At 42.8% G+C, this 24,161-nt stretch overlaps 1 protein-coding gene across 5 annotated transcripts in view; it reads right to left on the minus strand.

The window, feature by feature from the left end:
* SMPX (small muscle protein X-linked) overlaps nt 1–24,161 on the minus strand; it is a 41,403-nt gene that overhangs the window by 5,031 nt on the left and 12,211 nt on the right. For all 5 annotated transcript variants that reach the window (XM_052793918.1, XM_052793917.1, XM_052793920.1 and 2 more), the window contains exon 4: nt 23,703–23,856. In XM_052793918.1, the coding sequence (XP_052649878.1) occupies nt 23,716–23,856 (141 nt within the window). In that variant the 3' untranslated portion in view covers nt 23,703–23,715. The remainder of the gene's footprint in view (nt 1–23,702; nt 23,857–24,161) is intronic.

Here is a 24,161-nt window from a genome sequence, read left to right on the forward strand (position 1 = left end):
ATGTTGCATCTCCCTTTTATTCCCTGAAAATATGCCCAAAACTGGTTAACAGCAAGCATATAAAAGATTACTCTAAAAAAGGCACCAGTAATTCCAATGGTCAGTATTTTCTGTTCTTATACAACACGTTAGCCGAAAGAAGATGAAACATGACATGAATCCAGATTTTGGCTGTACCTCCATATATGCAGTAAGATGACCACATTCAGTGCTAACATTGTATAATTAAAGACCGTGCATGAATCACCTGAGGGCTAAATAAAATGTGCCTCTATTTGAACAGTTTCCAGCCTTATATATTTAACCCTAAGATTCTGTTAAGGCAGCCTGTTTTATAAGAAGTAACTTAACTTTACAAAGGAGAAAACAGACATATCCTATTAGCACTTCACAGAAAATCAGTGATTACAGCAAGTGCACCAAGGGCCAGTAAACGCCTCCCACTCAACAAGCTTCCAAAGTGAACAACCACATGATGTTTACTCCTCACCAGAACCCATTTATAGATCTCTTACTCACCGCTATCACAGTCATACATGCAACATTTATGAAAAGGCAGCAAGAAGCCCTCTATTTGGGAGCGGACGGAGGGGTTACACTTGGAGAACTGGGTCTTTTCTTTACAATACTGTTTAACCAAGCCATGAAGCATGATTTAAATCATGCAAACTCTAAAGATTATAATTGACTGAAAGCGTTCATTACATACCGTGGGCATTGCACACAAACAACTGGTATGGCTGCTTGGAGGAAATTTTGCACTGATTGGAAAAAATTGATAAAAAGGGTCAAAAAATGCCTCTTCCAAAGTGCAAGTGGGAAATGAAGGTAATGACTTCCTATGGAGTCAGGAAAGACTTTTGTTCCCACCACTTTTAAATGACATCTGGCCATTCCTAGTAAATAGCACCCTGGGAATGAAAAGGGTATCTGTTTCAGTAAGGTGAGAAGGGGACAGAGTTCATGAACTTTCATTAGTCTGGAGCAGAATCAGCCTAGAATTACAAACACACTGATCTTCAGAAGGAAAAACTTGGGAAGAAGGTAAATCGAGGGACATGTCTTCTTCTTTAATTGCTCTAGTGAACTGGGAATGTGAAATGAAGCTGGACTATCTCCTTTGACTCCCTAATTCTCCTACACATCTGGTAAAAGTCTTGTCCTTTCTGAGACAGTAACCCGAAGTGCCAAGGGATCTGCTCTAATTCGCCTGCCCTCACTTCCCTTCGGTGGGCACCACTTGCTAAGATCCTCTTCTCCTGCGCGACTACTTTAATATTTATAACGTATCGGAATCACTGTCCACGCAGGTGGCAGGAGAAGCAGTAGGAAGTCAAATGTGCTCCAGGTTAACAGATTAATGCCATGATGGGATGTCAGAGACAGGGTTTGGGTTGCAAAGGGGAGTTCATCCTTTGACTCCCAGTGGCAGCTGATGGACTAAATGAAAAAGCCTACTTTAAATTAAGCTACGCTTTCTTGTATGCTTTTTGCAAATTATTTCAACACATCTGTTACGTTTCTAATAATAGTAGCAGCTCTCGTGTATCCGAGCATCTCTCATACACCCTTTAAAATATATTTGCTGTCATTTATACTTCCTGGGCATGGTCCTGGGCAGCTGGCTCTGGGTGGCCCTGCTTGAGCTGAGGGGTTGGACCAGACGACCTGCAGAGATCCCTTCCAACCTCAGCCGTTCTGTGATTCTGTGAAATACTGGCAAGACTAAATAATTTCTCCTTTTTTTTTTTTTTTTTTTTTGCACTTTACCCACAAGCAATTGAAATATGTGGGGAAACAGCTGAAAATGGAGATTCAGGTTGCGCGTACACATACACAGAGAGTTTCAAAACAAAAAAGGTCAGAACTTTTATTCTTTAGATTTGCCTGACAAAGAATGTTAGACAAAAAAGATGTCTTTTCCACTGAAATATAAAAATAATCTTTCTGATAATGAACTTTGCTTATCTTCACTATGAAGAAATTATTGAAAGCCATATGCTCACTTCCTCATACATATGTTGTTCCTCAAATTAAATTACACCTGCCTTCAGACAGTATGACACGGGGAACTAAGGACAGTTTTGACCCTTCCCACTGTCTGTGGTTCGGTAGTGCGTGCACAATCAAGTACTGCGTAACAGCATGTCTAGTCAACCGCAATAGACCTTTTTATTTAAGACAAAAAAAACAAACAGTCAAGTGAAAACATTCCTCGTGTTATAATGTTGTCAAAATTTCTTGTTACCTACACTGACACAAAGCTTTGTCAGCAAAGGAACTTGCGAAAGAGAGACAATTCAGCCCAGTGGCTCTGAAGTGACAGCTATCGAATGGAGGTCTTTCAGATCAATATGTTATGGCAGCAGATGTATCTCCTGCCAAATAAGGAACAAATCTGTGGCATTTTTGAAAGGTATAAATTGGATACTCAGCCGACATGACACAATTAAGAAGAATGGTGTTGCACTGACCTAATGGCTGCCACAACAGTTTAAGTGGTAAAACCCAGATTAGCTATCAGTACGTGTCTGACGCTCTCAGGAGGATTTTTGGCTCAGTGCAGTACTATTAAACTGTGCATGGTTGCTACGTTGTTCCCTTAGTTATTTGGAGATTGCAACTACTTGGGCACAGCAGCTGATTTATGCAAGTGGTTCCCAGAGAGTCAATCAGCACGGACAAGAGGACACATGAACAAATCGTCCATGTGAGTATTATTCACGGTGAGGTTTGTGCACAAACTCCTGGTTGAAGCCAGCTGAAGCAGCAGCTTGGCTTCTTTACATTCTATACATCAGATATTTTTTAACTTTCTAAAGCAAATGACTAAGTATCGTGCAAACACAGAAATCTATCCGTTCCCTGAAGGACCAATATTTCCCATTAGTTGTCCTTGGATTAGCCACATAACAACAGTAAAATGCAATGATTTGGATGGTTCAGCTGGTCTCTAGGACAGTTGTTATCCAAAAGGAAAAATTCCACTATAAATTTCTCAGCCAAGAGGCTTGTTCTTCCCTTATCCAGCTGCAGGCATCTTCTCATCTTGAGAAGACAATAGTGCAGCTAGCTCACTCAAGGTATAACATCTTGAAGTTTTTCTCAAGTTAGACTTTTTTTCTTCCCTCAAACCTCCTTCCCTGCCACGGACCAGAGAGCCAAGCAGAGGTGGCAGCTCTCAGAGGGCCCAAGCCATGTTCTGCAGGGCAGAGTCCAACATCTGGAAACCTGTGGGAGCCCTACTTCTGTCAAGGAACTTCGGGGCTCTGACTTCAAAGGAGAGGCTCTGAAACCCCTAGAAATTCTGGGCTGACCCTGGGTGCCAGTATCTCCAAGCTTCCAGCTGTGGATTTGCAGTAAGTCTCCGTGTCCAGAGTGAGGAGCTTTGGGGCAGCCACCACACACCCGGCAAGTCCCCGGTTTGCCATCACCTCCCAGGATGCTCCCAGGAAAGCTCCCAAGAGTAAAGGCTGCTGAAATACATGGGAAAAATCCTACTGAAATATTTCTATTTTTTATAAATTATTTCTCCTTAGAATTTCTTTCTCTTGAGAAGCAAAACCTCTCATTTTCTTTCTGAATCAGAATCAATCTTTTTTCCAAAATTTCTTGAAGAACATGAATTCTAAATTTTTGTTCTCTGAAAAGATCTAATATCCATAAAGCCATGATACTTGACGTGAGTTATACGGCCTTTCTTTTTTTCTCGGTAAGTGGAACCCAGATGTAGGTGACCCAAATGCTATCATCTTAAGTAGTTCCTAACAGTCCAAGATGTTGCAACGAGTAGCAGTTTCAAAAGTGAAAAAAAAAAAAAAAAAAGCCCTCAGATTTCAGCATTTCCAGTGAAAAAGAAAGAACTTCTTCCCACAACAAATGTCTCTACTTCCTGGCTAGTACTAATTCTAAAGGTTCAGGATTTCTAATGTGTTGTTACAAACATTACACTCTCTAGAGTGTGGAAATGTGTTCTGAACTTTTCCATCTATCATCTCCTCAGTCCTATCAGTAATTTTTTTTCTTTTGTTTGGGTGTTTCTTGGCTGAGATCAGAAAGCTGTCTAAAACAGCACATGATGGGCTGCTAGTTATCATTTAGATGAAGTAGCACCTTAATGACCACGGGTTTTTTAGCTTATGGATTCACTACAGATGCTTGTATAAATGTATTGTTTATAGGGATAAAACTCAACAGTTTCTTAAAAAGTTGGGAAAGCATATCTTGAAGTTTATCATATCTGAGCAGTTCACGAAGACACTGAATTTTTAAGGACTGATTATGCATAACACCTCAAGAAGGTATTACAAAAAACCTATACAGACTCTCACATACTTTCTGTTGTATTGCTACTGCTGCTGTGACTTTTTCTGGAGCTACCCTTAATGTTTTCTCTCCACAGTTTACACGTCTTAAAGCAGAGTGGCTGTAACTTATGTTTACCTCACATTAAATTCAAGTTTTCATTTCAATTTTCTGCTTTTCATTAACGTTTTCCCCCCAACTTCTCATAAACTAAAGTGTCGTCCCTATAAAAAGTTTTTGCAGCCTCATCTTCAATTGCTTTGGAAGCACATGAGGTCGTTTGTGATTCATAATGGGAAGCAAAGATCGAGCAGTATATACCAAACGCTGCGATTAAAGTTGTTGATGAGGAGCTGCAGTGGCTCTTTCCAGCTCTGTTAATGAGAAAAATGCTGCAGTACTTACTACCTTTTCAATTACTGCCTTCTGAAGGGAAAAAAAATATGTTTTTCCTCTGTGGCACTTTACTAAGCCCTGCTAAGTTCATGCAGGTGTGTGCCTATAATCATTATTCTTTGCAACTATTAATCAATATAGGGGAAAAATTGTACTCTGAGTTCATGTTAAGCTATTCTCATTCACCTATACCACCTCTGCTTTAAAAAGCATTTGATTCCCAGTGTAGGTATCACTCAAGGGCTTGGTCCCCCTTTTAAGGTATCACCCTGATCATATTAACAAGTATGCCCAAATAGTCTTTTAACGAAGCCACATGACTTGAAGAGCTTAAGTAGTAAAAAATTTATGGCACTGAGATTAGAAAGGGATTTCCAGGACAGTTAAGTTTTATCTCATTTTCATTCCCCATAATAGCAACTCAGATTCTCAAGACAAAGGCTAACAGAGATGGTGAAACTTCAGGAATTATTGTCGTAGCAAATTCATCAGTAAGGAAGCCAAGGCCTAAGAGCTGATCCTGCAAAGTGCTTATTACCTCCTTCAAGGTGCTACAAATCCTATTGATTTCTCCAATGATAACCAAAACCACTTAGCAGCTTGCAGGCACAGGGCGAAAAATAGTCAGTAGAAATGCACCTGGGTGGCGGTGATGAACCGTGAAAATGGAAAGATGTTGCTAGGTCCCCTTATGGGCTGGTAATTGTGATGTCTACAGGACAAAAAGATACGTACAGAAGGGGCCAGGCTAAGCAATATTGGAAATAAAATAATGATTGATAAAATATTCAGTACAGAAGAAAAGTAGCGATAAAAATCAACTACTAAAAGTCCAAAAAAGCTGTGACATTTAAAACAACGGGACATCTTTGTTGTGCTGAGAGTGATGAAGGCTCTGTCAGGAGGCACGCATTGATGCAATATGAAATGTGCCTGCTGAGAGTTAATTGCATGACTGGGGTTTCTTAACTGGGATGCGTCTCTGAAAGCAAAGTTTCCAGCTAGGAGAAAATGTATATGGTGGTGAATGCTCTTGCCACAGAGACTCCCTACAGTCAGCGCTTGGTAGCCCACCGCAGAGATAACCGGGGAGGGAATGCCTCACGGGCGTCTGCAGCTAAAGTACAAGAGGCAAGAATGCAACGACTGGTATTGCACTGTGTAACCTGGATTAAAGACGGTCAAATTATTATAAAGCTAAACCCCCAAATTCCTGGATTGTCTCAAAAGTGACTTATGAGTTGGGGGGGGGATCCTTTGGGTTGGATCGTGAGCTAACCCACCGCAAGCACTACGTCTCCGAAAAGTCAAACCCTCTCACGTCCCACATCGGGCACCACAACCAGGGGGACCAAAGGCGTTTTGCCCTTCTCCAAACCTTGCTGCTTGCTCTCATGGTGGTCCCAGTCACGCCGGTCTGAGCTTCACCCCACCAGCCCTGCGGGTGCCTTGGCCGGGAGGACATTCCGTGTGGCATCTCGCAGCCTCGTCAAGCCTCGGTCGTTAGCTTGGACTATAACATTCGGTAACAATCTCAGTGTCTGCCCCAGCCCCATAGCGTCAAGGGTTTGAAAGCGCTGAGCAACAGGCGTTGGAAGTACTTAGAAATGTCGTTTGTTATTCGGGATGGACAGGAAGCTGGAAATCTAGTAAAACAAAGCTTCTCGCAAAAAAGTGCTTGATTTTGGTTCTTTCTCAGGAAATTGAAGATCCCCAGATGCTCTGTGCTTTTCTGTGAAAATTCTGGCCAGCCAGTTTTGTTTTCCTAGAAAAATAGTTGATTTTGGGAGGCTGGTATTTGGAGAAAGCTGACTTTATTTTTACTGACATTTTTAGGGTAGGGCAAAGACTCTTCCAGTTGAATCCTTTCAGCAGTCTTATTGCAGTCCTTCAAACAGTGCAATAAAAACATTGATACGGGTGGGCTATCACCCTCAAGATCATGGTGTTTCATGCCATATGAACTCTTAAAATGCAGAACTGTGCTGCATGATTAAATGATGAACAATGATTTTCAAGTAAGTTGGTTTACCACACAAAAGAGATTCTGGAGGAAGGCACTTGCCTCGGGCTTCTTTTACACTGGCACTTCATTTGGTGCTAGCTCTCCGATCAAATATTAAAGCTTTACTCTAAATTATGTACAAAACTTTCTCACAAATCTGAATGCAACATGTCACACAGCAAAATGCTGCTGCTGGAAAGGTTCTCTGATTTCACACCTGAATGCTCACATCTTTTGTTATTGTCATGCTGGCTGCCACTTACTCAATAACCCGATAAGCTGGCATTTTCTCCGGAGACGCACGCCCAGTGGTAAGCAACGCTGCCTGGTATCTGCATGGTTTTCACACACTGAGAATGGTTTAAAAAATTATTTGTGTTTTTTAAATAAAAAATTGTAAGCAAGAGATTCTGAATTTTTATTTTGCAGGAGATGGTAGAGTTGCAGGGACAAAGGCTGTGGAAAGTGAAATACCTGGCTGATTCCTGCGGAGTCCACAAGTACGTGCCCTCACTAATGGCATTGCTAAAGTGCCATTGGTCTCTGTTGCCTACTGACATTTGTGGAGTCGACAGCTTTTTCCTTTTCAAAAAAAGCTGAGGAACCGAATGATAAAAAGCACATATAAAAACAATATTAAGTTGATAAACAATTCACATAAGCATCAGTTAATCAGTTAAGACTGAACACATAGCCTAACAGTGGTTATTCCTGTTCAAAAGTTAAGATATAGGTACCAAATTTTCTTTCCCCTGTACTTACAGTGAGGTAGGTTACTTCAGAGACGTACTGGTGTGTACGAAAGATGACTCAGCATTACTGTGTTAGTTTTGTAACCACACATAGTTTTGCAGATATGAGATGGTCGGGAAAATTGCTATAAATCATAGTTTTCAGGTAACAAAGTATAAGGCAGGCCATAGAGTATGTTAATTCACCTGCACTGACGAACACGTAACCACTCCCCCTTAGCTTCTATACTGCCTGATTTTTCAGTTCCTACCAGACTTTAACATTTCCTGAACATTTTTCTTTCACTGTGCTTCAGAGTTCACATATCCTCCAGAATGCTAGCTCTGCCATTCATTTTTCATTGCAAATACTCTCCATCTCTCATGCAACTTTAATGTTTGAGGGGAAAGGTCTAAGCATTCGGTGTTAACTTGTTAGAGTTGCAAAAGCCATGTGTTCAAACTCTGGCAAGGCAGACTTTGTCTTTCATTTGTCCCTGAAGAAAATATGCATTTCATGCTGGTTTTAGAAAGGACTATGTCAAAAAAATGTTTTATAAAACAATATCTGATCATGTGTGTCCTGAAGGTAATTGAATTTTGGTGCCGTTTGTACATACATAATTTGGGATTAAAGCTTTATATATTTATATCATGACTGTTTATGAATTTCAAATTCCAGGCCAATGAAACTAGAAGCAAACAGCATCTTGGTGTACCGCAAACACAACCTTTCTTCCTTCAGTGAAGCAAAAGGGGAAAATGACAAGAGAATTATTAGGTTGGATAATTACAGGAGAAAAAGCCGAGTTTGCTTGATTTGTTGTTTGAGAGTTGGCATGGGCTGAGGCTGCTGAAGTTTATTTAAAATGCAATGAGCTTTTGTACCTTAGAGTATGCCAAGAGTCAAACTGGTCCAACATTTTCGGATGGAACATTTCTCCACTGGGAAAGGTTTATGCTTTGAAAATACAACTTTTTACGGAAACGTCTTGCTTTCAGCAATTCTCCTGATGCAACATGGAATATCGAGCATGACTGATCTGGGCAGTTTCTTATCAGCCCCCGTGCTGGCTCCCGGCAGCCTGCCAAGAGGCTGGTGCAGCTCCTTGACGGGGGCTTCCAAGGGCCGACAACTTTAGGTCTGCCAGACTTGGAAACCCTAATTCCTGCTCAACACTCCTCATGTCCAGAAGTTGCTGGAGACAGTTAGTTTCTCAAATCAGGGGAGAAATACTCTGGTTTTTTAAACTCTAAATAGTATGGTTTAGTGCCAGCTGTTCTGCAGCATCGTGGTCCAGCTGAGGGCAGGGCCCGGCGCTGCAGTACAACATGAACTGGCACGTCCAAACTGGTTCCCCAGCCGCCGCCTCAGCCTCCCGCTGCATTGATCTCCACTTTCAGTCAGATGTGTGATGCCAAACACTTTAACGTTGCCCTTCAAGATTCATTTTGACAACTCCAAGCCCTAAAAATTACACTGCATGCCCGAACTGCCCCAGACTCGAAGACTGAACCATGAGAAGTTTAAAAAAAAAAAAAATCCAAATAAATTTTCTATTAATTTCATTTTCTTCTTGGCAATTTGACCATGAGGGTTCACCTCACTCCATTTTTCTCTGCCACTGCAAGAGTCTCTGTAAACAGCTCACAACGAACAGGTCAGAAGCCAAGCCCCATGCAGATGCTAAGCAATACTCACCCATGTAATAATAATACCCCCTCCCCGTCCAGTCCAAAGTGATTTCTAGTACACAGTAAGACACAACTCGTGACACAACAACTTTAAGACAAAGGGAGGGATAAGGAAATGGCAACTCGGTTCTATTGGGTATAATAATCAGCAGACTTAGAATAGGAGCAGCTTGGCTGCTGACACACAGCAATGACTATTATTTTTATGCAATAGGCTGCCTGAGCTATGTCAGGACAGTATTTTGAAAGCATTTGGCTGGTAAAACATGCAAAACCCCTAGGAGTTAAGCACGGAATGTTTTTTTGGTAAGCCGATGCGGTACCTATCTGCAGCTTTACAGAGCTTGAAGTATTTTAGAAGTCTGCCCTCTAGTTTCCCTTAAGAGTTACTGTCAAGGCGCAGCATTTACATATCTGTTTTGACTGTGATTTTTCTCTCTGTAACAATTATTTCCCCTTCTTCTCCACACACAAAAAAAAAAAAAAAAATCAACCCCAGCAAACACTACCAACAACCAGGGTGTAAAGCAACTACATTCAGCGTTAACCCTTTGGGGGTACTGGAATCGTGATATAAGTAGAGTTGGTAAAACCACAATTTCATTTGAAAACTAATGGCTTGAAAGAAAATAGCCTTTACTAATGACAAACCCAGTGACCACAAGAAGAGAAATGACTGTCAGAAACAAGTCTTTTGCATTTTAGCACTTTGCAGGGCTGAAGGAGCCGCGGGACACGCTGTTCCTTTCCGTTAGTGTCGAGAAGAGGTTGGAAGTAACAAGGCACATTGCTGGGGCAGCCAGGGCAACGGCACGGAGTACTTGCTCCTGCTCTTCCAGAGAAAGGGGAAAAATACAGCGGTTTCGCTTACACAAATCCTTTTTGCACAGAGGGAGGTGATGCCCTGGTGCCTTTGCCGGTAAAGACGCAAAGATCCTTGGCACTTAAAAGCCAAGAAATCCTTGCCCGGCGCGATGCCCTCTCCCTCCTCCCGCCAGCCAGGGAGAAGGGACCGTCCTGCAAACGCTGCCGCCTGCTACGCTCACCGCTTCAAAACTAAAATGCCATTAAATTCACAGAGAGAACCCTCCCGCCTCGCTTCAGAAGCTGCCTCCAGCTAAACCCCAGCGAGGGCTTTGCCAGGGGTTGTCTGAAGGGACGGAGCTCTGCCGTCATTTCAGCATTTTCGGGATTTTTCAGGGTTTTCGCTGGCACTCAGGTGGTTTGAAGCTCTGCGAGGCAGACGGCACTGCTCCGTGCTGCAATTCAGCTGGAAGGGAAGATGTGCCCAGAGATGCCAGTCAGCTGAAGCGATGGGTAGCGGTCCTCGCCGAGGGGCGAAGGCAGGGGAGGGCATTTCTCCTCAAACGTGGGGCTGGCGTGGAGCCGCGTGGCTTGCCGCCGCGGTACGGCGGGACGAGGATGGGGAGCGCGGGGGTGATGGGGTGGGGGCAAGCCAAGTGCTGCCGCTCCTGAAGCAATACCCATCCCTAAGCTGGCTCAGATTGATTTCTTTGCTTTCAATGCATTAGCAGCAAGCTCTGTGATCTTGGAGACACTGAGAAGGGGCTCCTCTCCAGGCAAGGAAATAGAAATCTCAGCTGTCTCTATTTGGGCAGCGATATCCAATTTATTCATCATGAATCCTGCCTCTTCTGCCACCTTACCCAGGCTGTACTGCAAATAGCCCACATTTGACTCTCTGCGCTAGTTACAGTTTCTAAAAACACTATTTTCTCCTGGTCATATGGCTTCTCAACAGAATTCATAATGTATGAGTGAGTGTTGTTCCATATAAATATAGTGTACATCTGATATGCCTACAGATAATATCATAGCATGATTGAACCATGATTAATCACGGCACTATTCATCCACCTGTTTTCTTTCAATATAACTCTGGCACGTGCAATAAAAAGAGGGCCTGAGACAACGGTCACATCCCTGCAAATACAGTTACAGAAGAGATGGAAGCTGGCTATGGTTTTATTTTCAGAATATTCAAATTGAGACTGAGAGGTCTCTATGCACTTTGCAAATACTTTTTCTGAAACGCTTAGCAGTTCATGTAAAGGAAAATACATTGAAAAAATACAGCAAACGGGAGGAAAAGGAAGGGTGGTAAGAAAGTGATTGCTAACTGTCAAACCCCAGCATAGCCTTTCCCTAATGCACATTCTCTGCAGCCTCTTCTGAATATTTAACACTCTCGTCCTGGATTTCATGGCCTCCTTGCCATGGAAAAGCAAGAGGTCTTAATCAGCTCAGGAAATTTGACAGCCGTCTTGTACACAACCCAGCGGATCTCTTCAGAGATGGATAAGCATGAAGGCAAGGCATCATACTCCGGCTGTTAATTTAACTTGACATGTAACCGACTGTATTAGAAAACTGTGTATTCTGTCATCTGGTCCATGCAGGATATGCTTAATTCCTCACATTATCTTCCTCCTTCAAAGCTACTGCAGGTAGTGTGGTAATTGTCTCTTCTTTGGAAAGCTGATTGTCGAGTTGTTTAATATTTGAGACGTACAGCTACAGTACACATGACGTTCTTTCACATCAGTAACCAGTATACATACATATATATATATATATATGTTGTGTTTATAGGGTTTTGTCATTTATTAGAGCTTCAAATGCAAGCCCATTTTTTCCCACGGAATAAATAGATTTCTTCAAAACATGAATGAAGGCTTTACAGCATGTTGTCTGTACAAGACTGTACTGTTAATAGTTGATTTTGCAATCTGTGACAGGCAAGCATTTAGAAATTAAGCATTAGGATTGAATAGAAGATATATAAGAGAACTAAACTTTCCCATGACACCCTGTTTTACAACACAAAACTGTTTTCTGACTCAACAAACCGAAAAGAAAAAAAAAAAGTATGTTTTCCACAGAGCAACGGAAGGAAAAGGTGAGAGGCATCACCTGCTGTTAAAAAACATGCATCCCCGACCAATTATTTTTTGGTTTTGAATTTGCACTGACGCGATGGACAGTTTCTGTGGAAAAGTTTGTCTCTTGCTCAGCTCTGCAGAAGGGCTCTTCGCAGAACGTCCGTGCAGCAGCTCGTCCTGGAGCGCTCGCCCAGCCGTGTCAGCGCGAGTCCTGGGTCTGACCGCAGAGACACGCAGGGGCCCATTCACTCTTAACAACGAACAATACGCAATTTGCATATTCAGATTTGGAGTGGGATTTTGAGAAGCACTGAGGCGATCTAGGAGCATCGCTCCCACTGAGTGGCAATGGGCTTGCGCTCCTTAGCACTGGGGGGGGGTGAGCCCCAACGATTTAGATGCCCAAGGTGCCTAACTCCAGAACCGCGATCCTCAAAACCGTGGTCCAAATACACCGTAACCTCGAACTGCGCTCACGCCCACCTACAAAAACCTGAGTTTTGACAAACCTGCTCAGCTGAGTACCAGGGAGACACGTAACCCTGAGCAGCACCCAGAAATTCGGGGGGGTTTCCACGGAGCCCTTCCTCCTCAGCACCTACCTAACCGCGCCAGACAAAAGCACAGCCGCAGCTACCCTGGTTCCTCTTAAAGCACAGCTTGAGGAAACTGTCGCTGCACAAATTAGCCTTTAGACAAGGTACGCAGCCATCCGCAGGCTAAGGCACGTGCAGGCAGGTTTCTCGTGCCGCCAGCTGAGCTCCACATTGCTAAGCTGCCGTCAGGCTCTCTTGTCTACGGATTAATTTTAATTCATTTCTGCACAGCAGCCTAGCTTTAGCTCAAAGTCTAGAAAGGGTCCCCCCCGCCAAGGTAGTCTGCAGTCTCCAGGGAAGCAGGAAATGTGGATTTTAATCCTTTTGAGGAGAAGGAGGGATTGACTTGCTTTATTCATGCATCCTGGCTGGGTGTGTGTGATAATTGCGGAGCCAAGGCAGACGGGAGGGGCCACCAGCACGTTCCTTCTCTTGCGTGTTTTCAAATTGTTCTTCTTGTTTTTAAAAAAGTACTCAGGTGCGAATCTGGAGGAGAGGGTTCACACTGTAAATCCGGTGCGAGGGGAAATGGCTCCTGGCTCTACTCAGGACATTGCTGAAGCCCCAGGGAAGACAATGTGATTGCTTTCAATTTTTTTCTTTCGTCAGCTGTGTCCAAACAGCTCTCCACACACACTTCACGATGCTGCTTGCAGAAGCGGCTCAAGGTTTCTTAACAGCGTACGCAGCACCGTCTTCTTGGGATGGCAGAAGAGCAGGACTTTCTGACCGGACCTGTGTGATCAGAGACACTGGGGACTACGGGTGAGACATGGGTCTCCAGCCCCCTTTCTGCTCTCTGTAACCTTGTGTGTCTCCTTACAGCCAGTTTCCTCTTGGGAGGGACCAGGACTTGTCCCTGAGCAATGCTAGTGCACCCTGGCAGGGGAAGACAACGCTGGCCTTCATCCCGCCCTTGGGACGCAGCAGTCAAGGCAGTCACTTGGCAGGCAACACTTAGCTGCTCCTTAAATAAGCAGAACTGGTTTGCCCCAGAAGTAATTGTTCCAACATATAATAGCAAATCTATTCCATGCCAGAGTTAAGAGTAAAATTAAGTAAAGCATATAAAGAGTGGAAAGGACTGCAATACTATGTCATTGCCTAATTTGGTACTTTTTGAAGGAAGGGCTTAAACTAAAAAAAAAGGTACATGTGAGATATACCCATCTGAATTCACTTTACTTTCAGCGAAATGGGCTGAAAAACTGAAAATATGCCTCTTGTCATCACAGAGAGAGCTCTTCTTGTCTTGAGAACTAAAAGGGAGAAAGATTTTTTTTTTTTTTTTTTCCCAAAATAAATGCTTCCATTCAAACCCTGAAGAGACAGGTCGATTCAACTATTTTCTGACAAAACCAAGGAAATTGAGCAATGCAAAAGTAAAAGGTCTGAGATCCTTACTTAAATGCTTAATTAAGGTCTGAGATCCTTAATTAATTACAGCAGAGAACATAGTCTATCCTGGTCTTTGACAATCTTTAGGAAGGATACTGCACTCGAGAACAGCATGATTAGCAAACACAGAAACAACCAGAGGTTTGCTTTTCCTTGCATTCTGCCTATTTCAGCTCAAATATTTGGTTTCAGGTCTTCGGATTTGTACTTTCTTCCATTTCAGTACACACTTTGTGTTGGTTTCATCTCATATATAAAGGCAGCACCTTTCAAAGCCTTGAAATAACACCATCTAGCTATTGTCATCATCCTTCCCTCAGACCAGGAGCAGTTTGGCTTTGGGGGAAGTTTTTTGTTCTTTGATGTTTCCTCGGTAAAAGCAATTGTGCCAGCCCTGCTCTCTCCTTGGGCGCACCAGTATTGCCGCTACCACCGCCGCTAAAATGCACTAACGGGGCCGCGGACACGGCCGGTTCGCCTGCTTCTCCCGCGGTTCGTAGGAAGGAGGGCAAGCACGGCCATCGCCCTCTTCTTCCCTAAGTGCATTCACGGCCGCAGCTATTGTTTGCTCCGAGATTACGTTGCCGTACCGTGAAAAGCTCCGTGAGGCCGTGCAGGAGTAACAGCAATTTTACGATGAGGTTCGCTCCAAGGCAACGCACGGGAACAAAGACCCAGGAGAGCTAAAAGCTGAAGGACTCGATATATTTTTTTATCAGTTGAGTAACGGAATTATTAAATTAAAAGCAATATTACGGCAACTTTACCAAAGTGAGGGAGTAAGTTCTGAACAACAAGTCGGAGGGTTTTATTCTGCTTTTATTGAATCCATGTCTGTACATGGAGCTCAGCCTTTTGCGGTCAGAAACGAATACGGCCATACGGATATAACCACTAAATGGAGAGAGAGAAAACCAGACTTTATACTTGTTCCCAAGTTCAAGTAGAGGTTAGTTCAGCTGAGTTTCCTTTCAGCTAGCTACAACCTGCAGCAAATCAAATGTGAAAAATCAAGTACGACCAACCCTGAGAGTAAAACCAATACATATTCCCATAGGAAATGCTTATTTATGCTGTGTACTTTGTTCTCTTAGTGCATGGAAACACAGTGTATTTGCTGCTGCAAGTCAAAGGGGAATTAGGAGTTTGAAACAGCAGCAGGTAGGGACAGCAAAAACTGACATCTGCAGCGTAATATTTCCCCGGTAGTGTTGCCGTCTGGGCAACAGATGTTGGGATCACTGTAATGGTGAGCTCTACCTATACACGATGTTCTACCTATGTACGGTCAGCTCTACCATTATACGATGTTACTGCGAAAGAATTTGCGAACAAGTGTGAAATAGAGGTAGCCTTGGCACTAAAAAGAGCTGCATTTTTCAAAACAAGGCACACAAGGACCAGTTTGGTGGCTGAAGCAGGCGTAATCCTAAGTGCAGAGCAGGGCTGGTGACACTCGTAGCTGGTCTGCTCCCAGACAGGGGTCACGAGGCTCGTGCAGTATCGAGCCATCTCTGCGAGAGATGGCAAGGTACGGTGACGCAGTAATTCATGTGGTTCTTCAGCACAAGGCTGTGAAAGCATAATTAGGTAGTCTTTTATAAAGTGCAATGAATAAAAACTATAAAACAAAATGATGAGGCACTAAATTTAGAAAAAAAATTCATTTGATTATCATATCAGAGCCGTGATATTTCAGATCATACTGTCAGCTTAATTGGCTACAATTTATGTAGATTTGATAAAACTATATCTGAGCTGTTAATAACGTAGGAAGTTGCGCTTAATGTATTCAAAAGCAGTTAGCCTTTTTCCCCTGACGTAGGCACTTGAAAACCTTTCTGCTGAATACATTTTGAACTGCGTAAGGTCAGAGAGACTGGAATTGATTATTATTTGGGGTTTCTGATGATGCCTGTCATTACAGCGTCTGAGTGCTCCAGGCATACCCAACACTGGCGGGACAGTTCCCAGGCACAGAGGAACAGCATCGCTTTCATCTCGCTCATAACTCTTTAATAATGGTCAGTATGATCTCTTTCCCGTTCTCCAAATAGTTTCTAACGCCCACAGTTCCCTGGTTACAATTAGTTCTGCACAGGTTTATATGCGTGTGCCTCGGGGTAAGCGTCATTTAAGTCCCAGGACCTTCTCTAAATACCAGGATCTGTTCACACAGCAAATAGCTACAGTTTTAGGGATTCCTGATATCCTGTTCTGAGATTTCCAAGAGGAATACATTCCAGTGGTGGTACTTGTTTAATGCTGCAGTTCATTCATACTACCTCTTAATACACATAGCAGAGAGAAGCAAGAAAAAGCCTGCTGACTGTATCCCATCTTCACACTTCACGGATCCCTCCCCGCCTGGTACCTTCAGGAGGCCTCCTGCCTTTGTGAGCTTCATTTGAGGGACGTCACCCTAGAAATTGCGTCTAACTCAGGGAATTGACTGAAAAGTTTAGTTCTTACAAAAATCTGACATGAACAGCACTGATGGAAACATAGGGGTTTCTGTATAAAAGAGTCTGACGACAAAAGTCCAGGACCAAGCAATCAACAGAGTGATCACAGGAAAGCAGTTATTAAATAGCAGTGACTTTTTTTTTAAAAAAAAGGATATTTTTCAGCTTTCAAACAAAATACTTGGAACTTTCTCCCACAAACTGATGGTTCTTACTCAGGAACGGAGCAGAGATTTGTGGGACCACATTGCTAGCGTGGGAGTTATTTTGCTACTTTAAGGGCATTAACGTTTCAAAGCAAGAGGCTCAATGAAGAAAATTCTTCTGCCTGTGTGTAGAGGCTTGTTCATCTCTACGTGTCTGCAAACTCTCTTGAGTATGGTGAAGGTAGAGGAGTAAATTACATGCTCATGTTCTAAAAATTAGTAGAGAGTTCTTTGAGTTATTACTTTGTGCTTGTCTCTTCCAGTAATAAAAATGCTCCGCTCGAAGACACAGTTTGGAAATAAAAGACCTTTTTTTTGCATATTTTATGTTTTGAAAAAATACAAGCACCCGTTCTTGTAGTTTGCTTTGGAGCAAAATGTTTTCTGATTTTTCAGTGTTTGTTTTGAAGTTATTAGTTTTCAAAACCACAAGCACAATCTTTTCCTAACTAGTTTATGTAGAAGCATTTGTTTTTCATAAGAAGATGCCCTGTTCTTTACTCAGTAAAATCAACCTCCTAACATATACCTTCAAGCTTTCTTAGGCATCTAGAAAGCAGAGTCTCTCCAGTCTGCTTTCCTCCTCACTTCTACCATTCACCAAGAGAATGAGAAGGAAACCTCTCCTCGACTTGCAAAGGCCTGAGGAATGACATGCTGGGGGCTTACCACAGCGTTGTGTCCATGGAGAAGAGACTCTTGGTCCACGATGGACAGCTGCAGGCCATGTCGGAGACAATGCACTAAATTTTTACTTCTGAACACTGAAAACTCTGGGAAACGAAACATGAGTAACTTTTTTTGCTTGAGGAGATAACACGATTTCAAAGGCTCCTCTGATACTAAATTATGTCCTGGGGATTCCAGTTTTCTCTTTGAAAAGAAATTTCTAGCTCTTCTGTTTTAAAGCCTGAAAGCGTGACATAAGTATACTCAAAAAACCTGGAAGGCAAACCAAAAGAACCTTAAACATGCTGTTAAAAAATCCTAAATCCCCTCAATTACCTAGTTTCTTAGGACAGTTTTACAAGCAGAAGTGACCTGGCAAAATGGATGGCTGGGCATGAAATCCCCAAGGGCTGCTCATCTGGGAATTCTGAACCAAAGGCAGCAGGATGGTAGGAAACAAAGGCCAGAAAACCACAAGAAGTACTTTGAAATTAACACAGGCCAAACCGTGAGTGTGTCCAGGGATGGCCCGTCACCGGGCCCCACTGATAAGAGCCCGGTTCTGTCCTCTTTGCACCCTCCCGTCAGGTACTTCTATACGTTGATGAGATCCCCCCAAGCCTCCTCTGCCTTTGGCAGAAGGGTCCTGCAGAAATTCTTGCAGCGCATCCTCCTTCTTCACCCCACTGTTCCCACTCCAGCTAAGGAGATCTGAGCCCCTGACCTACCTTGGCATCCTCTGGATGCAGGATTCCCTTCTCACAAACAAGGGCTGGCGACTTGGGTTTAATCAAATGAACACATTTTCTTAAAACTGTGGGGCTGTTTCAAGAGCTCACAGCATGTCAGAGTTCCTCTACTAGCAAAGCACTGGCTGTGTTTCTGGAGAAAATGGCAATAACTGTGCTTGTAACCGTACAGCAGTTTAACTGTATCCCTCTGGTCCATGGGAACACAGGAATAGGACACAATCATTGACCTGCGTGTCGGAGCAGTGACACTGGGGGAGTAGACGGCTACTGTTAACTGAGATGCAGCTTAAGAGCAGTATATAGCATGAAACTGTAATTAAAATCCGCAGTACTCGGTGGACAAAGTTATAATGTGTATTTTTAGCACAGGGTAATTGACAACTTTTGTAAATAATTAATAGCAACACCAAGGAACATCTTGTAGGTATGGATATAAGAGCTCTATTCCCCAAGGGACTTCTTTTTTTTTCCCCTTTCTCTCTCTTTCTTCCCCAAGTGATGCCCATGTCAGAGGCTGCTCTGCTGACAAGATTACTCTTTTCCTGCAGGGCAGGATTTCCAGTATGTTATAGAAGAGGTAATGCTGCAAGTAATGCAAAGGCTAAGCTGCCGTGGGAAGCTTTTGCTAGCTGTTTATTCTTCTGCCCTCAGAATACATCTCTCTCGCTTCTGTAGCCTGATAACAGAACTACCTTCTGCAACTAAACCCCCCTCCGCAGTAGAGTTCCAGGTAAAGATAACAGTTTATCTACAAGTACCAGCAGCACGGTTTGTCACTCCTTGAGAAACCATCTCATCACCGTTGTGATGGGGGTCTTGAGAAGCCCTTTCTCCAAACACAGCCAGAACGCAGTGCCAGGAATGCTGCCCGTATGTCCACGACAGACTTTTTTGTAACTTCAAGGCAGTAAATTTCTCTTTTTGCCTTTTGAGAAGTTCCTTCAGTAAGTATGAAAGTCTCCTTCAAGAGGAAAAGACTGGACCACTCTGGCTGAAGGTTTAGGTCCCTTAAAACCAAAAAGTCCAGCATTCAGACTCCCTGGCCCTTCACGGCGCATTGTAAAAAGTCTTGTTACACAAACGCCCACACTTCAGGACACAAAACGTGAAGAGGTACAGAATGAAGAACGAACACGAGCTGCAGCAGTAACTGGCTGCAATTATATGTATTCTCAGGTGAAATGCCAGTTTGTGGTCAGGCCCATTTTCAGGTACTATCACCATACTAGTTATCACATGAGATATGACAACAATCAGCAATAAATCTCAGCCATAGCAGGCTCCATGTGCCACAAATTAAATGCTTCCTACCATTACTTATTCAATAGGATGTATATCATAGAATCATAGAATCATAGAATCATTTCGGTTGGAAAAGACCTTCAAGATCATCAAGTCCAACCATTAACCATGCCCCCTAAACCATGCCCTGGAGTACCCTGTCCACTCGACAGCGTTGATATTATATTTAGCTGATTAGCATGTGCTATTTTGTTACTACTTTATTTTGCATATGTTTTGCTCTTGCGCATGTAGAAATATGCACACATGAAGGAAGCAGCAAAAAAAATCTGTAGACACAGAAAAGGAAAATGACTCACAGCTCATGTTGTATATTAAAACTAGCTGCATCAATCACATCATCTACAGGTCCATGGAAGAAAAAAGTTCTTTACGACAAAGAAGAGTATGCTTATTATTTAATTATAGATGATAGACAAGTGACTACAGGAATATCTTAACCAATAAGCACTTTATGACCTTCAGTGGATCCAGCTTCATGACATCTCACTAATTACATCCCTCCTACAAACTGTTAGACTCACAACTATGATCTCAGCAAGTCGATTCATGTTTCCTAATTTGGTGAAAGAGTAAGACCAAAGATATGTAACAGAAGTTACCCTAAAGTGCAAATTATGTAGGAATGGGTTTGTAAATAATGAACCAACATACTGTTTTGCAGGTTCCTTCTTTTTGCTGATGGGTTTGCACTCTGTAAAACTGAGCAAGAAAATGTGGATCAAAACTAAAACAAAACTGATCAGGTTGACTCGCAGTTTACTGAAACTATCCGATGAAAAATGACAATACTAGGAGGAAGTGTTAGAAATAACTGTTGTAGTTGTAAAACCTTTGGTATTTTTGACATATTTATGTATATTTTTGATATTTTTATGATATCATGTTACAGGATCACAGCATAATGGAAATGATTTATCCAGACAATTTGGAGTTATTCTACCAGTTTCAGTGGGTATTTCCTACAGAGTACCACAAGAAATATAAAAATACTATCAAAGGGAAATCCCTCGACCGTGAATATCTGAAAAGTTTATTGTACTGACATGGGAGAGAATTCATTTCAAAACTGTGAAAACCAAAGAACACCCTCATTTATCAGTATGCACTCTGCACAGGCATATTCTATTGAGCAGTCAGTTTACCATACTTTAGAAAGCATCACATCCAAAGGGTGATCAGTAACCCCTTCTTGGAGATGAAGCAAAGTATCAGGCAGATGTGAGAGTGGATTTCTTGCAAATAAGGTAATCAAAACAATTCACTGACTATATCACATTTTATACAAGGCTGCAGGTCATGCCTAAAACAACTGAACTGATGAATGTCCTCTATGGGAGACGATCCTTAGATTTAGTACTGTTCAAGGCTTCTGGATGTGGCAAGCGATTGATTTACATCTCAACTTTATGTAGAATTTATGCACATAAATATTTCTGCCCTGCAACCAAACCCAAACTCCTACTCTCCAGTGAGTACTGTGCCTGCAGCTCTTCTAGAAACTAAGTTTTCAGATATGATCTCTGACTGTACTATCCAAAATCTAGCTGACAACCAATACAACATCAAAGGAAAGGTGGAAGCAGAAATGACTTCATAATGACCTCACAGCCTTCAAGATGCCCTTTACTTTGCTGACCTTTCTGTAGAAATCTTTTCTCTAGAGTGACTCTCTGTGCATGCCCTAAATGTTTCTGTCAGACTCTCAGTAAGCTAATTATTAAACACTGTTTTAAATGTTGAAAATACCAATCATCTGAGAATAAATCTGGGGTTAAATTTATGTCTAAATATCTCTTACAGAGAAAAACCTCTTTAAAGCCTCACATTAAAAATTCATATTTCTCTGGGCACTGCTTTAGTGCAATGACTGCAATGTTACATTTTACAAAATGTTAGTTTTCCTTTTCCCATGTTTTCTGAAGAGAAAGACTCCTGTTTCTTTAAAATAACAGGAACATTATGACACAGCAGGGTAAAAGCAAGAAAAAACTAAACACTTTTTCCTTCTAAATGGCATATTTATGCCCTACATAAAAAAGTTAATGTTGCAGTGTGCATTGGGGCAATTCACTCAAATTATACCCCATTTCTTTCAAAATTCCTGGTCCATAGCACTTCTGTGTTCCCAGAACCCTTTTGCACTGCTTTCTGTTTTCTCTTGTTCTTCATTTACATTTCTCTGCAGCAAATTCCAGATGATGCCCTTCTACCCAGCTTAGCTCCTCTGCTTCTCTTCATGATAAAAAGGACTTGTGTCAATAGGCACAATTCGCAATTCAGGTGACTACTCTGTGGCACAACTCTCCTTTTCTTACTGTAGCCAGGGGTTTTTTTGTATTGAAACTTCTCTGTACATCTGAATTTTCATTGTAACTGCCTGATGCATCTTTACTGACTCAGGCTTTTCAAAGAAAATCAGAGGATAATTTCATGGACAGAAAGGATAATTGATTTCTTTAAGGCTCAGGATGTAGAACAAGAGAGGCTTATGGGCCTTGCTTGAAGTCAGATAGAAATTATTCCAAAATCTGCATTGAAGTGCTGAGTATTTCCTTTTAAATAAAATAATCTTAGAATCACACAATGGTTTGGGTTGGAAGGGACCTTTAAAGGTCATCTAGTCCCACCCCCCCTGCCATGAGCAGGGACATCTTCAACTCGATCAGGTTGCTCAGAGCCCCGTCCAACCTGACCTGGAATGTTTCCAGGGATGGGGCATCGACCACCTCTCTGGGAGACCTGTTCCAGTGTTTCCCCACCCTCATAGTAAAAAGTTTCTTCCTTAGATCTAGTCTGAATCTACCCTCCTTTAGTTTAAAACCATTAACCCTTGTCCTATCACCACATGCCCTTGTAAAATGTCCCTCCCCATCTTTCCTGTAGGTCCCCTTTAGGTACTGGCAGGCTGCTGTAAGGTCTCCCCGGAGCCTTCTCTTCTCCAGGCTGAACAACCCAACTCTCTCAGCCTTTCCTACAGGAGAGGTGTTCCTCCCTCTGATCATTTTCGTGTCCCTGCTCTGGACCCGCTCCAACAGGTCCATGTCTCTCCTGTGCTGAGGACCCCAGAGCTGGACACAGGACTGCAGGTGGGGTCTCACCCGATCGGAGCAGAGGGGCAGAATCCCCTCCCTCGACCTGCTGGTCATGCTGCTGGTGATACAGCCCAGGAGATGACTGGATTCCTGGGCTGTGAGCACACATTGCTGGGTCATGTCCAGCTTTTCATCCACCAGTACGCACGAGTCCTTCAAGCCTGCATCGATACTGGGGGGTTGCCCCGACGCACGTGCAGGACCTTGCACTTGGCCTTGTTGAACCTCATGAAGTTCACATGGGCCCACTTCTTGAACTTGCCCAGGTCCCTCTGGACGGCATCCCGTCCCTCAGGTGTGTCAACCACGCCACTCAGCTTGGTGTCATCTGCAAACCTGCTGAGGGTGCACTCGATCCCGCTGTCTGTGTCATTGATGAAGATATTAACCAGTACTGGTCCCAGTACGGACCCCTGAGGGACACCACTCATCACTGACCTCTGTCTGGACATTGAGCAAAATAAGATGAAGTGGGAGCTGTGGTGCTAGTCATAGACCAGTGGCTCAACCCATAGGTGTCTGGTGCTGTCAGCAGCGTCGGAGGGTTCCTGCCCGGTCTCCAGCCTCCACTCCAGAGGAGCACAGATCTCCCCAAGGTCCTATATCATCCTTCCAAGCCCTGCATAGATATATAGCAAGTCCCTGGGTGCCACAAGTGGCATTGGGTACATTTGTGTGATCAAATACATGGAGTTATTAGCAAGTCAGTTTTTAATTACAGAAAGAAAATAATATCAAATATCTAATGTTCCAAAGGAGCTTTTTAAAAATACTGATCTACTTGTCCATCACTGCAATAAATTTATTTGCGTTGTAAAACATTTATCTGTAGTTAGAGTGTACAAATACAAGTCCTATATTCTGTAACATTGGAACTTGTGCTCGTGAAGCAAGAAGCTGGTATTTTTAAGCTGGCTTCAATATTCCTAATAGCTGAATACACTTTTTCTTAGGCCGGTTGATGGGTGCCATATATCATTGGATATAGTCTCCTACATGCTCCGTGTTTGAAATAACAGAGAATTCCAAGCATTATGACCTTTTCTTCTTATATTTTGTCTTCGAAATATGGGGTGTGATTCCAGGTCCTCTGAAGTAATTGGAAAGCCATCTTTTGACACAAAGAGGTTTCTGGATCAGCCTGCTTCTCCTAGAGCCATGCAAATAACCTTTCTTTTACTCACCTGCTTGTTCCAGCTACTGTTCAGCTTTGGGGACAAATTTCAGCTCACTCTTTATGTTCTGAATCTCTGACAAGTTGACAGCAGGACCTGGGAGTTTCTTAGCTCCTGGGAGATGTTTCTTGTCTTTCTCCTCCTCTGTCGAAGCAGGAACACTCTGCACAAAAGGATACCAGTGACCTTACTGCCGCAATAGCAATCTCTCGAGCATGAGCGTAGTTCGGTTATTTGAGAAACAGGAAAGGATGTTTTTATACTAAATGCAATCTCAATGGAAATTGAGGGGAAGTGGGGCAGGAGGGCAGGAAGAGATAGGTTATTCTGTTGGTTGTTGTCTAAAATGTTTTAAAAACATTCTGAAAAAAAATATTAGAAGGTGCTCAGTGCAGAGAAACGTGGATCTTTTGGTAAATGAGTAAGAATTTACAGTGTCAGACAATTAGCAGAAAATTAACTGAGTGG

This window comes from Harpia harpyja, chromosome 8 (genome assembly GCF_026419915.1).
Source record: "Harpia harpyja isolate bHarHar1 chromosome 8, bHarHar1 primary haplotype, whole genome shotgun sequence".
Taxonomy (NCBI): domain Eukaryota; kingdom Metazoa; phylum Chordata; class Aves; order Accipitriformes; family Accipitridae; genus Harpia; species Harpia harpyja.